Source organism: Lepidochelys kempii, chromosome 6 (genome assembly GCF_965140265.1).
Source record: "Lepidochelys kempii isolate rLepKem1 chromosome 6, rLepKem1.hap2, whole genome shotgun sequence".
Taxonomy (NCBI): Eukaryota; Metazoa; Chordata; order Testudines; family Cheloniidae; genus Lepidochelys; species Lepidochelys kempii.
The window spans coordinates 120,145,889-120,161,570 of record NC_133261.1 but is presented as its reverse complement, the minus strand read 5'-3'; the positions used below and the strand labels follow the sequence as shown (position 1 = coordinate 120,161,570).

The 15,682-nt window shown below is 42.5% G+C and overlaps 1 protein-coding gene across 4 annotated transcripts in view; it reads left to right on the top strand.

The window, feature by feature from the left end:
- The window catches only part of SYT16 (synaptotagmin 16), a 142,312-nt gene that overhangs the window by 102,412 nt on the left and 24,218 nt on the right, over nucleotides 1-15,682 (top strand). For 2 of the 4 annotated variants that reach the window (XM_073349902.1, XM_073349900.1), the window contains exon 3: nucleotides 8,478-8,690. The exons of the other annotated variants lie outside the window; for them this stretch is intronic. In XM_073349902.1, the coding sequence (XP_073206003.1) occupies nucleotides 8,478-8,690 (213 nt within the window). The remainder of the gene's footprint in view (nucleotides 1-8,477; nucleotides 8,691-15,682) is intronic. 4 annotated transcript variants of the gene reach the window in all.

Sequence of the window (15,682 nt, the reverse complement as noted above, 5' to 3'; positions counted from 1 at the left end):
AAGAGTTGCATATTGCAGGGTGTGTATTGCAGAGGCATGTAGAGTTGAAGTGACCTTGCCCAAGGTTACACCAGGTCAATGACAAAGCCAAGGATAGAATCCAAATATCCTGAGTCCCAGCTCATGGCCCTTTATAGTAGACATACTGCCTCCTATCTACCTAAGAGACATGAGAACAGAAGATAACCAAGGTATACTTTGAAGACCTCTGTCTTCTATGTTCACCGGTGAGTAGGTTGTATAACGTTACACAACCTAATCTATTATTGATCATCTATTCTAATTATTTATTAGCTAAGAGGAATTTATTTAAAAGGAAAACATGGGCATTGTGATTCACAACAGTTACAGAGCAAATTGTGTGTGTGTATTGGGGCATGTGTTTTCTGAGCCATTTTGCCAAGCAGCATCCTCTTCCCTCTCCCCATATGGCAGCTGTGCCTCTCTCTTCCTTTGGGAAATTGTTTAGGACTTGAGACTTCATTTACCAATGAACAGCATGTTGGCAGCATCTGAGAAATGTTGCATCTCTCATTGAAAATCTGCCGCTTCACCTCTCATCTCCTTCTACTACTGCTCTATACAAGGTGGGAATGATCTCACTGCATTATGTGTGAAGTAACAAGCAGACTTGTACAACACTAACAATGTTGTCTGCAGAAATAGAACGTTGTATTTTTCTGCAACGACTGAAACAGTTTTTTCCTTTTTTTCTTCTGTTTGTAGTTTCAATTCTTATTAATTTGACCCCATTTGTAGAAGGTCACTCCCATAAATTGTTGATTGCAAGCAAACGTTACAAAACAGAACACTCTCTGGGACTTGGGCCTTGATCCTCAGTGGCATTCTGGCCGTTTTGCACCATTCCAGTGGCATAAGCAGCTCTAAAGCCAGGCTATCCGGTCTCTGGAGGATCATCCCAGTGCATGGAGAACTGTTGTAGCTCACAGCTGATATAACAACCCCTACATCTCTCTAGTATGGGGGGTATGATTAATGCTATCTTGTGCCCCATCAATTCCTGGCTGTTGTAATTGACCATTGGCAGCTGGCATAATTTAGAATTGCCTTTAGATATTGTTAGGGTGATATGGGATTCTTGAGTCATTGCTGGAGATAAACTATGGGAAGAGATGGATGTTGAGAGGGATCTGAAGGAGGGGAGTAAGATTGCATGGACTTCTGGATGCTTATCCAAGCCCTAGGTCACAACAGTTAAACTGGTTCATTCGGCCACTTCATTCAAGGAGTCAATTTTCTACAGCATCTAGATTAGAACACAGACTGCAGGTTGTATGAATGTCTTATCTCTAATTCTAGTACCTCTGATTCTTAACTTTCCAAGATGTCCCGTTTGTTGGGGAATGTATTAATATATGATGTATGAGACAATATTCTGGCTCTGTGAACTCAACTATGAAAATATTAAGACCTGTTCTAGTCAAAATCTGAACAACTTTTAGGATCGTGCCATGAATCTCTGAGGACAGCTAGGGACCAATGAGATCCGCAGATGAAGATTTGGTAACTCACTCCTCTGCTTGGACTAGTTGGGATTATATGTGGAAAAACGTGCAGTTGACGGTTGTAGGATGCCTACTAGCAAGTTGGTGTAATTGGGCTGTTTTATTGGAGGTGTTGTTCGTGTGTTTCTGAGATAGTTTCCCCAGATTGAGCTAAGGAGATGCATACTCATGTTTGTGTGTAGTTCAGTGGTGGACAAGTCTCAAAAGATTTGGGAGTTTTAGAAGTTCAGATAATGGTCCAATCTTACCAAAGGCCAGTGAGCTCCTCTTCCTACTGTCTCCTAACAGGGCCATAGGACTCTCCTTCCCATTCCTATCTAGGTCCATGGGACTATCTCCCTTCTCCTCCTGTCCAGACACTGGGGGGTTAAGAGGAATTTGTGTTGGGTCCCTGTGCCTTCACCTCTCATTTCTGGCTTGCAATGCAGTCTAGATCATATCAAGCCAAAAGTTCATGTGAATGGTGTGCAGAAGAGCAGGGCTCAGCAGAGACCACAGCTGTACTGTACGAAACTGTACACATTTAAGGTACGGGCAGGGGGATGTGTGGCAGGACAGTCCACTGACTTCAGAGAGCTTTGGATCAGGGCCCTCCTGAGAAGCCAGAGGCCAGCTGGTCAGCCATAGGAAGCTGTGGGGATGGTGAAGAGAAGAGTCTGAGGGCTGATTGAAATGGGGTCAGCTTAAACAACCCGATCTCCAACCTGTAAAAACACCTGTGGACTTAGTTCAGTTTGGTGAAAGGTCTGAGGTTTGTCCAAGCCCCGCATCCCAGTTAGTTTTGTGGTCTCAAGTTAGGGGCCTGCTCATATTGCTAAAATACAGTACTGTAGTTATATAAACACTGCTCACCACTGCCTTGTTTGAATGTTTTTTTTTCCCTTGGGAGTGCAACTCCATTGAAATCAATGGAGTTATGCTTGTATAGAACTAGGGTTAGGCTGTGATGAATCAGCCCCACTGTAACTAACCAAAAGCTTATGTCGTTAAAAAAATTATATTAAGTGGAAAAATAAATATCTGCCTTGCTGCAGTGCAATAGTAATTCTTAGCAGCCCTAAACAAATATCTTAGCTAGGGAATTTGTTCCTGCCCTGTTAATCAGCAAACAAAGAATGGTGGTGGGTGTGCCCCTGCAACGAGACACAGGAACCAGCTGATAAGAACTATGGTATAGCGAAGCGCCACTTATGGGTGAACCAGAGTGAAAGTTCTGAGGAGTTTCAATGCATTTCAATGTACCAGCTGGAGTTCTGCAAATAGTGAAATAGTTCTGGGAAAAAACACGACTCCATTTTAAGAAAGCTCCCTTCTACTTAATGGAAAAATCTGGGGTAAAGTCTGACTTTGTTGCTAGGTGATCTTTTGCAAAGAGAGTTTGCAAAATGATGCTTTTACGTTAGAAGAGTAAACAGCATCTTAAAAAAAAAAAAAGAAAGAAAAAAGGTGTGGGGGGGGCAGTATAGCAAGCCATTGTGCCGTAGAGCTTGCTAGAGAAAATATATGAGAAAGTTACATATATGAAATATAAACAATTTTCTTTTCTATTATGAGGGAAGGATGGGTCATGAAAACTGGCCTTCTTACATATAGGCCCCACCTGTAGTGTTTTAATTGCTACTAATTCATGCTTAATGAAAACCCATAACACACAGTAGAGATGGGCAAAATCAGGGGCAGTTTTGCTTTTGCAAAAACTTCTTGCTTGCCTTTTCATTTAGCGGTTACAGAAGCCCAGGCAGGGGGTGGTTTGGAGCTGAGCACAGTTGCCAACTTTCATGCGGTAAATAAGCACCCGAACTTTCACAATAAGTCAAAAACCAAGCTAATCCCATTTCAAAACAAGCCAATCCCTAAGAACCCCAACACTCTATCTGACTTGACCCACCTGGCTTGCAGTCTGGGACTGGGTGGGCCCGCTGTGCATCCCTGACTCTCTCCCCTGCTTGCCCCCCCCTTACCCCTGCTTGCCAGGAGCTGATCAAAAAAGAGAAGCAACAAGCTACAAGCCAAACAAGCTACAAGCCAAAAACTAGCCAACAAGCAACTCACAAGCCAATTAAGCCAAAAACAAGCCCAATTTCTGCGTTTTTTCCCGCAGGTTTGGCATGTCTGGATCTGAGTCCCTTTTTTTTTTTTCTTTCAAATTTACATCCAGATATGGGAACTGGAAGACAGATACAGGTAAAGTGGCCCAGTACTCAGAATTATGGTAGGTGCGTCACGTTGCATATAGCTTGTACAAGGTCCCTGCCTGGAAGAAACCTGACTCATGACTAGAGCTGGCAAAAAATGTTCAGTATATAGTAAATTCACCAAAAAATACTGTTTTGGGGGCCACTGAAACTATTTGTGAATTTGGATCAAATTCTATGAATAGTTTCAGCTAAATAAAAATGAGGAAGATGTTTCTGAAGAAGTCAAAACAGTGAAATTTTTTTAAATGAACCATTTCAACATTTTGTTTCAAAATGAACAGTTTCATTTTGAAAATGTTGTTTTGTTCAACCTGAACTAAATTTATTTGGTTGGTCATTTTGGCAAGGAAAAAAACACCAGGTTTGGTTCAGAATGACCCTTTTCTTTTGTTTTGTTTAGGATTTTCAGTTCGGCGACTAACCCAGAAAATCAGTTATTTGCTTAGTTCTATTCAGTCAAGGTAGTGGGCCAAGTGCAGCAATAAGATGTCACTCACCTATCGGGGGTGTGTAGCATGATGGAACAGTTGGCACTAATTTGCACTGTTGTTGACAGGCTCACTAGAGAGCATACAAAATGAATGGGCTTGGCCATATCCAAGTCCTTCTAAGGGCTGAGTTACGTTGGTAGGGATGGAAGCTTCTCTTGCCACTGCAAATGCATTACCTGAATCAGGTACTCTTTGCAGTATTTAAATTCACAAAAAACACGATCCTGAAACGGTACAGCTTTAATATATTACAGAGAGGCCCAGTTTCTATATATTTAAAATACATTTTAGGCCTAACTTTTTTTTTTTAAACCAGGTCTCCTTTTTGACAATCATTTTGGGTCCACAAATAATTTTTAGGACAAATGAAGATACATGGACACTTAACTACCTGTGTAGCTATAGGTGAGGTAATCAAATGTCTACATTCCCTCATTTGCACTCCCAATGAGTTGTATTAGCAGTTGGTTGAAGGTGTAAAAAGAGTCTGAGGCTCTCACCTCCCACCGACGAAGCGCTGTCCACACAGGTGCTTTTCGTCGTTAAAACCTCTGTTTTTCGGGGGGCTGTTTTTTCATATGCCTGAGCGACAAAAGTTTTAACGATGAAAGTGCCAGTGTAGACAAAGTTGAGGCCCTTTGAAGACCAGGCCTGTAATTAAAGAGGGATCTGGTAGTGACATCTATTTTTAGGTTGCCTTACATTTCCATTATAAAAGATTCCTTCAACCTTTGTTTTGACAAACTCTGACACCTCCATTGTTTGATGGCAGACTTTGAAATTTGGCAGGGGTAAAGCCCTTGAGCTATCACCCTATTGTCGTATGGAATTCAGTTCAGATTTTGCTCAGTTATAAACCATTGAAAATCACCATTTCTCTTCTGTCACTGGCATTCCATGGGGAAACTGTGGCAACAGAGCAAAATAATAATTGAGCATGAACATTCTAAGGTCCAGCCCATGTCCTTGCCACTGCTGCAGCAGGCACTGTACTAAGAACATTTGTGATTTGCCAGGCATAGGCATATACATTACAACACAATCTTTAATTACGTGGTCACATACTGTTTTTGCTACTGGACCGCTTACTCATTCAGAGCATCATCCTGCTCCCATTGAAGTCAATAATGAAACTCCCATTGACTTCAGTGGAGCAGGATCAACCCCTCAAAGCACAGGATGGGTAAACACAAGAAAGAATTAAGGTTATCTGGGGAGGATAAATTTGGCATTACTGTGTTCTAAGTGCTTGACCTCACAGCTTAAACAACCACCATTTAACATGCAAGTGGGGAGCGGTATGCAAAATATATATATTTGACACCATTCACAATATATTTTATCAGCTATGTGAAGTACATTCTTTTCTGTATAGGCTTTGAATAAAGATATTTGATTATTTATACTTGGTAATGATAAAGAATTCTTGGACCATTTATCTTGGACGTCTGTAACCTAGATTTAATATTGAACATGTATTTTAAATTCCTTGCAGACACTGTCTGTGGTTTTTGCAATGTACTGCCAACTCCCCTTTAGAAATGATCAGCGGTTTGATTTGTAAAAGAGGCTGTGTGTGTATGAGTAAATGAGTTAAAATGCATGTACTGCGCAACATCTTCAAATCACAAGATGTGTTCATCATCTTTCACGAGTTTAGATCATAATCACGGGCCCTTTATTTACGTTTCCATGGTGATTCTGAAAATGCTTTCCCCCCTTTCTAATCAGAGCATTTGTAGATCTGAATGTTGAGTTTTTTCTTTCCCACGAGTAAACTTGGTTGTATTATTATAAAGATATTAGCGTGGCAATCTATGGAGCTGTCTCCTTCCAGGACAAAGATTCAGCAGCAGAAGTCATATCAGGCGTTTGCTCTAGACCCTCTAGTTCTAGCATTTAATTAGCATGTATTTTTTAAAATGCAGCTAAGAAATAGCACCCCACATCATAGCAAATGCTGCAGTTACACTTTGACTTCTGCTTTACAAGTCCCCAAATTTTGAGTGTGTGGTGGCGTGGTCCACACAGGGATTTGTATTGTATTGTTTCAGTTTGTGATCCACTTTAACCCCCATATTCTTTTCAGTGGTACTCCCACCTAGCCAGTTATTCTTTTCTAAGTGTAGTACTTTACTTTTGTCTTTACTGAATTTTTATGTGGTTGATTTCAGACCAATTCTCTAATTGTCAAGGTCATTTTGAATTCTAATCCTGTTCTACAAAGTGCTTGCAACTCCTCCCAGTTTGGTGTCATCTGCAAATTTTATAAGCATATTCTCAACTCCATTTTCCAAGTCATTAATGAAAATACTGATGAAAACACTTTCTTCCCTTTTCATCTCCCAGTTAGTTTCTCAACTTTAAATGCACAAGTCTGAATGAAGCAAATATTCTCTCTGTACCTGCGAGCTAAACTGAAACCAAAAGTAATTAAGGCAAAAGCTTTCTGTGGAACAGAAACTGAGAGTACTTGACTTTTGGGGAAGAAAATTTAACGACTTGCATTCACTCCATTGTAAAGCCTGGAAATAATACAGATAATTATTTAATGCGGTACATGACATTGTGAGAGATTTATAAAGCTTGAACTGACCTCAGCAGTTAGATGTTCTGTCCCTGCCCAATTCTGTAAAAAAATAAAAAAGCCCTTTTAACTGAGCGCCATTTACAAAACAACTATTAAACAATTAAAATAGTGTATTTTCTCAAAGTAGGGGACATTTATTTCTCCCCACAGTAGTGAGACTTCCCCCGAGGCATAGGCAAATACCACTTAGCTACCAGGAGACCAATTTCTGAGAGCAATACTGGTCTTATTGGCAATATTACTCAAAGCGAGACAACAAAGGCAAATCTGATAACACAACTTCAACATAATGAGATTCAGTGTCTGATAGATTCCTGGTGGAGGTGAATTTCACAGCCACTGAGAGCTCCCTTGTCCTGGTTCCCATGAGTTCTGCCCTAGGGATAGATGGCAGGCCTGTGGCAACTGTCATGAAAGGAGGTAGGTTTGGGAAGCAGTGGGGGTATTTCTAATTGGATTAGTATTGGAGACACGTAATGGAGTCTGGATGTGTGGAAGCAGGGTCCTATTTCCCTAATCTTAGCCAGGTAGCTGTGTATGAGTGGGATACAGATGAAGCTGTATTTCCCCTCAAAAATCAGCCATTGGCATGGAAAAATGGCCCCACCTTTTTGCACTTGTATGCATTGTTCATTTGTTCAGCGGCTTGGATATGCAATGGGGATTATTGAAACAAGTCTTGGCAGCCACTGTTGTATTCTTTATCCTCAAGAGTAAGTAACAAAATAGTAACACACTTCCCAGCTGGTGTGTTCACATGCACACACAAACACACACACACTCCAGCTGTCCATTACACCCACAACTCCCTTGACCCCACAAGTTCACAGATGAAAACTTCCTCCTATGCTGATACAGATGGCTGGGGAATCTGCAGTGTGGCATTGTACTTTCATCTCCATTTTCATTTGAAAAAAGAGGCCAAGTATGGGACATCAGATTCCCTTTCCTCTCTTCTTCCCCCCTCCCCTCCCCACCTCCCACAAAGGATATTCAAACACTAATGAGAACGTAGTGATCCCGTATTCAAAGCCAGCATTGTCAGTAGGAGGGGGAAGGGCAGCTTCAGAAAAATGTTCAGATGTGTATCTTCATCTTTAAAGGTTAGAATTTACATTGTTCTCAGAAGGTTCCACTGCTGACTCTGGAATGCAGAATTGGTGATGCCTATTAGCTAGATGCTGTAATTTCGTGTTCATGGTGTAACCCAAGACTAGATTAACCCTCTGGTTTTCTTTCTTCTGCACTCAGTAGTCTTTATTTCAGAGGGTTGTGGAGGTATTATTGGAATGCTGAGAAGGTTTTAGAGTCCGTGTTTACTACTTTGGCTCTGCATATGCTAATGGTTATATACATATAATGGTTTTCCTTTTTTTGGTTTTGGGTGTGGGAGGAACAATCACATTTTTAAAAAGTTGGGGGAATCTGCAGGATGGGAAGCCAGGAGTGACATTGTGTAATTCCTGCAGACCCAGTGAGGCACCAGAAAGATTTCAAAAACTTGGAGGAAACATGCCTGCCTCATCTGCTCCCCCATGGTAGTTATATGTCTTATTGCTCTCCTTTTCCTTCCCCCCAAAGTAAATAGTGAACTGAAAATGTACCATGTTTTCCTACTTCTGTGTCAAGTCCTGTGAAATTGTCAAAAGCCCGTGTTGTGTTTTTCTCCCAGTGAACAGTTATGGGGAGGATGAAGAGCTAACCACATCTTCAGATAGCGACGACGAGGTGATTAAACAGTTTGCGATCTCTGTGTCACGCTCGCAGAGTTTTCGATCGGGGGTGTCTGAAAAGGCAACACAAGCGGGTTCAGAACGTAAACCTAAATTCAACCGCTTGCTGTCCAGCCATGAGGAGTACAGTACCGAGGCATCTGAATGCGAAGGTATTGTCTGTCTCAAATGAGTATTAAAACATTTGCTTTGAATCCACAGCCACCTAACATGGAGAGAGTCCTTTTATTTTGGGGAAGGAGCAGCCTTGGTTCTGATCGCTCAGGCTAAAATCCATCTGGAGTTTATTCCTAAAGTACTGACTTAGAGCTGGATCCAAAGCCTACTGAAGTCAATGGGAATCTTTCCATTAACTTTGCATGGGTTTTAGATTAGGTTCCTTAATCATTAGGCAAAATTCCCATGCATTTCAATGGGAGTTTTATCTGAGTAAGGACTATAGGACTCTGCCCGATGAAATCTGTTGAACTGCATTTCTTATCAATATGGTGTGTTTTAGCAAGCCTTTGAATAGAAATTGCATGTTTCTTTTATAGCAGCTTTGCAAATACCAGGTAAATAGCAAATGAATTATGTTACATCATTCACCAGTGCATACGCTACATAGCAGGCAACGACAGAAGGTAAAAATTTATAGTATCAAAGGGAACAATTTTTTGACCAATCTTTGTTTATTATTGCAAGTGGCTTTTGAATATTCCAAACAAACATGCATGGTTTTCAAACATTTACCCAAGTGCAAAATTGGTCGGTACAATGGCATTCTATAATACAGGACATGTCTGGGAGAACCTTTCATGGGAAAGCTTCAGGAAACTGCCTGTGTGGTTTTAGTTACACAAAACAGTTGTGATTCTGAAATATTTAGTTACCTGTTAATTATTGTGCTCATTTTGATTTAGGCCCCTCTGTAGAACTGCTGTTAGATCATAATGTGGACTACAGTTACTTCCTTTGTTGTCTTTATAAACCGAAATCATTAGGATTAGTACTACTTTAATATTTATTGTGTTTAAAAAAAAACAACTGTTAGGGCCCAGTCCCGCTTTCACTCAAGTCACTGGGAGTTCTGCTGTCTACTTTAATGGAAGCAGATCAGACCCTTTATTCCAAATAACACCCCCTTATTTATGTTTTAGATATTCTCAGATCCTCAGTCAAGTGTACTGCTATCCTGACTGCATGATGGAGGATTCCCTCAGCCTGGGGAATCCATGGCTGGGGTAGAGTCACCATTGCAGGTATATGCCACCCAACCCCCTAACTCGTGATGGGGAAGGGGGTGTGGCCATAGTCTCTACATTCTTGTATTTCCCAGTTGGTGAAATGGCCTCTTGAGGCCAAAGGAATGTAGGTGTAAATTAGAGAAGCCCAGAGGCTGCTATTGCTTATTCCAGTCTCCAGGTTGGCCCCTGGCTGGCCCAAGGATCAGAGGAGTGTAGAGATGGTGGAAAGTCACCTTTGTCCCTCTCTCTCTTGAACTGCGCAGAATATATCGCACCCAGCTTCCCTGGATCAGATCCTCAGAAGCCTTCCAGTGAGTTATGCTTTGTTCCTGATCACGAATATTAACACAATCTGGTGAGGAACTGCACAATCTTCTGCTGGGACATTCAGTAACCCAGGAAAGTGCCTTTTGTTAAATACTCTATTGCCTTCAATCCTTTTGCCCCTCTTCTCTCTCTCTCATCTCCTCCTTTGATGCTGCATGATGGAGATAGTTATATGAGGTTTATCTTTCCCGTCTCTCTAGCTACAGTTTACCCAAGTCTTGATCCTCCAGTCCAGCCATGCAGCAAAAGTAGCTGCTGGCTAACTGTTTGCAGTGGTCCCAAAAATGCTGGTGCATGGTGTATTTGGGCCACGCTCGCTTCTTCCTGGTATGCCTCCTTCCTTGTGGACTATAAAGAGTGTGCTGTAACTTACAAGACAGGGGAGTGGCCAGCTAGCCACAAAGCAGCAGCCTCCTAAGAGTTTAGCATCTGGCTCTCATTCACAAGGCGCTGGATCCTCTGCAGTGTGTTAAGCGTCAGGAGCCTCAGCAGGCAGCAGCACTGGTTCCTCTCTGGCACATTTCCTGGGCACTGACTCAGTCAGTGCCCCCTTCTCAGCTCACTTGCCGTAGGCCCCAGGACCAGCGCTGACCACCGCAAAGGTGCGAAGCTTCTGGTTTTCAGTTTTACTCTTTCAGGGGCACACAGCAATTGTGGAGCTATCAACGCACATGTGCTCACACACTTTGCCCAGTCTAACACTTTTATGCTCTTTTACACTTAATCATGAAATCACTGGAGCCCCTCACTTTTCCTTGTGAGTCCTGGGGGAACTATCTGGGTCCAGGCAGACAGTGTGTCCCCTGTCTCATGCAGGCTGTTACATGGTAAGTGGTCTCTTCCTTATGGACTGAAGAAAACGGGCTCTGAGCAGATCAGCCTCTGCCCTTTTAAAACTTTCAGCCCCTCCCCCGCTCCCATGTCATGTGACCTCCTTGCCAGCTTCACCATATGAGCACAAATCTGTTCCATGACTTTGTTGCAAAGGTGACTTCCTCCTTGCTAAACCAGTTCTTCTGGGCGGGGACCAGTCCTGTGTCTAGAGTGAGCAGATGTCCAACAGTTGGGAACGTAGGAGTCAATTACCTTCTACTGTCCTTCATTTGCTGCCAGTCTTGGGAATTTTCAACTCGGCATGGTGGCAAACAGACCACAGAGACGACAAAAGGCCGCACATTCAGAATGGAGTTTGTAGACTGACACAGACATGCAGGGTTCATAATCTCACACACAATTCACAAATTGTATAGCTATATTCCCAATTCATCACAGTTTCAAATGCTGGAGCATCCATCTTTAAACTGGAGGGCTTATTCCATGTCCTTTTACATCTTGTTGGTAAGAAGGTTTCCCTGATATTCAGCGGAAAGTTTCTGCTGATTTAAGTTCATCCGTGTATCACCCTAAAAAATAAATAGATTTTAAGGCCAGAAGGGACAATTGTGATCATCTAGTCTGTCATCTTACATGATACAGGTCTGAGAATTTCATCCGGTGATGACTCCATCCAGCCCAACAACTTGTGATCACATTACAGCATGTCATTAGGAAAGATATCCAGTCCTAAAGATGCCAAGCGATGGAGAATTTTCCCACATCCCTTGATAATCTGTTCCATTGTCTGATGATCCCCAATCTTTTTCTTACCCATTAGTTGTGTTGTGATGAGAGTAGTAGACTTTTGTGGTTATAATGGCCAGGACCAGGCTCCTGTTTGCTTTTTTTGAGAACTGGAACCTCAGTACTTCCTTTCTCGATCCCTTCAGTACCTCTTCATTTAAATTTTTTTTTTTTTTTTTTCAGAAATAGTTGTTCATAGTACAGTGAGTTCATTCTTCGTAAGTTCTCCTATGATCTGGCACAGATGTTTGCTAAACTTCTTACAGTGTCAAAGTACACCCTCACATATACACACGCAGTTATCACTGACAGGACTACCATAAATTTAAAGAAATAACAAGACCGTTCCCTAAAATAGTCAATGGTGAATCGCACTTTTCTTTTCTTTCCCTTGAAACTTGCCTTGTATACCACATTTGCTTTCATAACACGTAGAGAAAGTTCTTTGTTATATTATATATTTCAGGGCTTTCAAAATTCCTCTATTATTGATCTAGATATTATCCTGGCAGGAGTCCAAAACCACAAGACAGTTGCCTGGGGATAATTTATTACTACAGTTATGTTTTATCTGAAAGTCTGCTGTGTGACGTATGCTTTGATGGATGACCCCCTGTTTAAAGTGTGTCTAAGACACTGATTTGCTAATTAAACACCTTAAGGAGAATCCATATTTGTACAGTCTCAGTAAATTTGTATACAGACATTTCTTTTATTTCTTGCTTGTTCTGCCTTCTTGCTTTTGCTTTTATTTTCTGTTTCTATATTTGCAGAAGAAATTGAGTAAAAATATGATAGTAAAAATCATGTTGCTTTCCAAACGAATGGTGCAGTTCTTGGAAGGAACTAGAAAACAAATCCCTAAGATTAAAAAAAAGGGAGGGGGGGGGCCCTGTGGCTTACTGGTTATGTAAATACAGTGAACTCCGTTCTGAGTTTGTGACTTTTACCAGCATTTCAGTGGTGTAACTAATTTTACTCCGAGGAAGGAAAATGAGTTATACCACTGTAACGCTTATTTATGTCTGGAACAAAGCCTGCCTTCGGTTTCACGAGTATAAAATCAGAAGATACCTGGTTTTCTGATTAAGCCACAAATGATTGATTAAACTATAAATGGAATCTGCCTAAGCGGAGAGAGAATTTTACTCCGGGTTCCGCGCTGTACCCTGCAGAACTCTCGCAGTTGCCAGTGCAGATTCTGGGTGAGGAGAGGAACAAGTGCTGTATATAAAGAGTAGAGATCTTCACTTTGGAGATAAGAAATTCACAGTTCGGACAAAGGAAGATAATTTTACCCTCAATGATTAACCACCTTCTTCGAGTAGTATCCCTATGGGTGCTCCACCTCAGGTGTGCATGTGCCTCTCGAGCCTGTGATCGAAGATTTCTAGCTAGGAGTGCCCGTTCGGTCTGCACATGAGCCTTATGCCACCTATCCTGAAGGATGACCCAACACTCTCACAAATCTTGGGAGACAGGCCAGTCCTTGCCTACAGACAGCCCCCCAACCTGAAGCAAATACTCACCAGCAACCACATACCACACAACAGAACCACTAACCCAGGAACCTATCCTTGCAACAAAGCCCGTTGCCAACTGTGCCCACATATCTATTCAGGGGACACCATCACAGGGCCTAATAACACCAGCCACACTATCAGAGGCTCGTTCACCTGCACATCCACCAATGTGATATATGCCATCATGTACCAGCAATGCCCCTCTGCCATGTACATTGGTCAAACTGGACAGTCTCTACGCAAAAGAATAAATGGACACAAATCAGATGTCAAGAATTATAACATTCATAAACCAGTCGGAGAACACTTCAATCTCTCTGGTCACGCGATTACAGACATGAAAGTTGCGATATTACAACAAAAAACTTCAAATCCAGACTCCAGCAAGAAACTGTTGAAATGGAATTCATTTGCAAATTGGATACAATTAACTTAGGCTTGAATAGAGACTGGGAGTGGCTAAGTCATTATGCAAGGTAACCTATTTCCCCTTTTTTTTCCTACACCCCCCTCCCCCCTGACGTTCTTGTTAAACTCTGGATTTGTGCTGGAAATGGCCCACCTTGATTATCATACACATTGTAAGGAGAGTGATCACTTTAGATAAGCTATTACCAGCAGGAGAGTGGAGTGGAGGGAGGTATTTTTTTCATGCTTTGTGTGTATAAAAAGATCTTCTACACTTTCCACAGTATGCATCCGATGAAGTGAGCTGTAGCTCACGAAAGCTTATGCTCAAATAAATTGGTTAGTCTCTAAGGTGCCACAAGTACTCCTTTTCTTTTTGCGAATACAGACTAACACAGCTGTTATTCTGAAACCTGAAATTATGCCACCTTGTGGCAGATACCGAGGCGATATAGGGGTGCACGGGCAAACCACCCTCAGATCTTTCTCTACCACCTTGGCCTGAGACAGAAACCTAGCATGTCCACCTACAGCATACTCAGCCCTCTGTTTTTTCTTGCAGTTAGGTAGTTTATGGTTGTAAATTTGTGTTTAGTGATTAGTATAGTTAGTTTTAGGTGAGAGGATTGTTTTCCCTCTCTTTCCTCTGGGAGACTTGTCTTCTCTGGATGGGGAATGCCTGGATCACCAGGCTCCAAACACTGCCTCTCTTGCCCAAAGGCTATATCGGTAAGCGACGGGCACTCCAAGTGTGTCTGTTGCCTAGGGGAGTTTTCCTTCTGTTTGGCCCTCAAGTCAAGGATGAGGAAGAACAGGAGATAAAGCTCAGACTGTTAGCCATGGAATGTTAGTCTGCAACCTCCCTCTGGGCCAGCTCAGGAGACTTCCCCTCCCCCCAATACATCTGTCTTCAGACAGATCCATCACGCCGGGTCAACCTTGAGGCATGCTTCCCCTAAGAAAGGGAAGTCTTTGCAGACTGCTGGGAAGACTCCCAGAAAGGGGAGCATGGACTCTTACTCTAAGGAGACAGCTGCAGAAAAGACCAGGTCCCTGTTGGGGTCCTCAGTCTCCGTGGGTACCATTGGAGCCAAGGACTCTTCCTCCAGTACTAGCAGGCCTGTGAAGTCCTGGAGTTCCAAGTACAAGAAGATGGAGCATCAAAACCCTCCACCAGTCAGGAGGGTGAGGACAGGGTACCATCGAGTTCACCCCTGTCATCAACAACGAAGCATTTCACTCAGCCATTGGTTCCATCATGTGCCTTAATCCAGCCACCAGTACTGATGCAAGCAGCTCAGCCAGAGCAAGTAGTACCATCTGTACCAAGCAAGCAATGGTGCCTGACATCTACAATGCCTGCAGAATGCCAGATTAATCTCTACAGCAGCAGTTATGCTCAGGGCATCATGGCCCCAAGTTGTGGGGTTTCCAAGAGAGGTTCAGAACACAAGTAGAGGACCTCCCTTTGATGGTCATAAGCTTTTTCTCAGAGACCACGAACAACTCCACACACATTGAAGGACTCCAGAGTTACCCTATGTTACTTGGGCATTTACACACCAATGAGCAAGAAAAGTTTTAGTAGGTCACAGACTGCCAAGAGGTCACGCCCTACTCAGTTGTCCAGGTACCATAGACTCTCAGAACCGCCAGAAAGAAACACAGTTTTCAGAAGAAGTGAAATGCCCAACCGCCCTCCATGACCATCCAGGCATCATTTAAGCAGCAGTTTCGATAGGTTGGTCGAGGGTTCAAATCCTCCCACTCCTTTTCAGGACCCCTCTTGTGAGCTTCTACTGAGGCAAGAGATGGACTCTCTCCTCTGTCTAGGAGCAGTGGAATTGGTCCATTCATCTCATGGGCTGGGATTTCTACTCAAAATATTTCCTGGTGCCAAAGAGGGACGGAGGTCAGAGGCTGATCTTGGATCTAAGACTGTTTGAACAAGTTCATAAAACCTTAAAAGTTCAGGATGGTGACTCTGGCAACTATAATTCCTTTAATGGAGGACATATATTGGTTTTCATCCCTCGACCT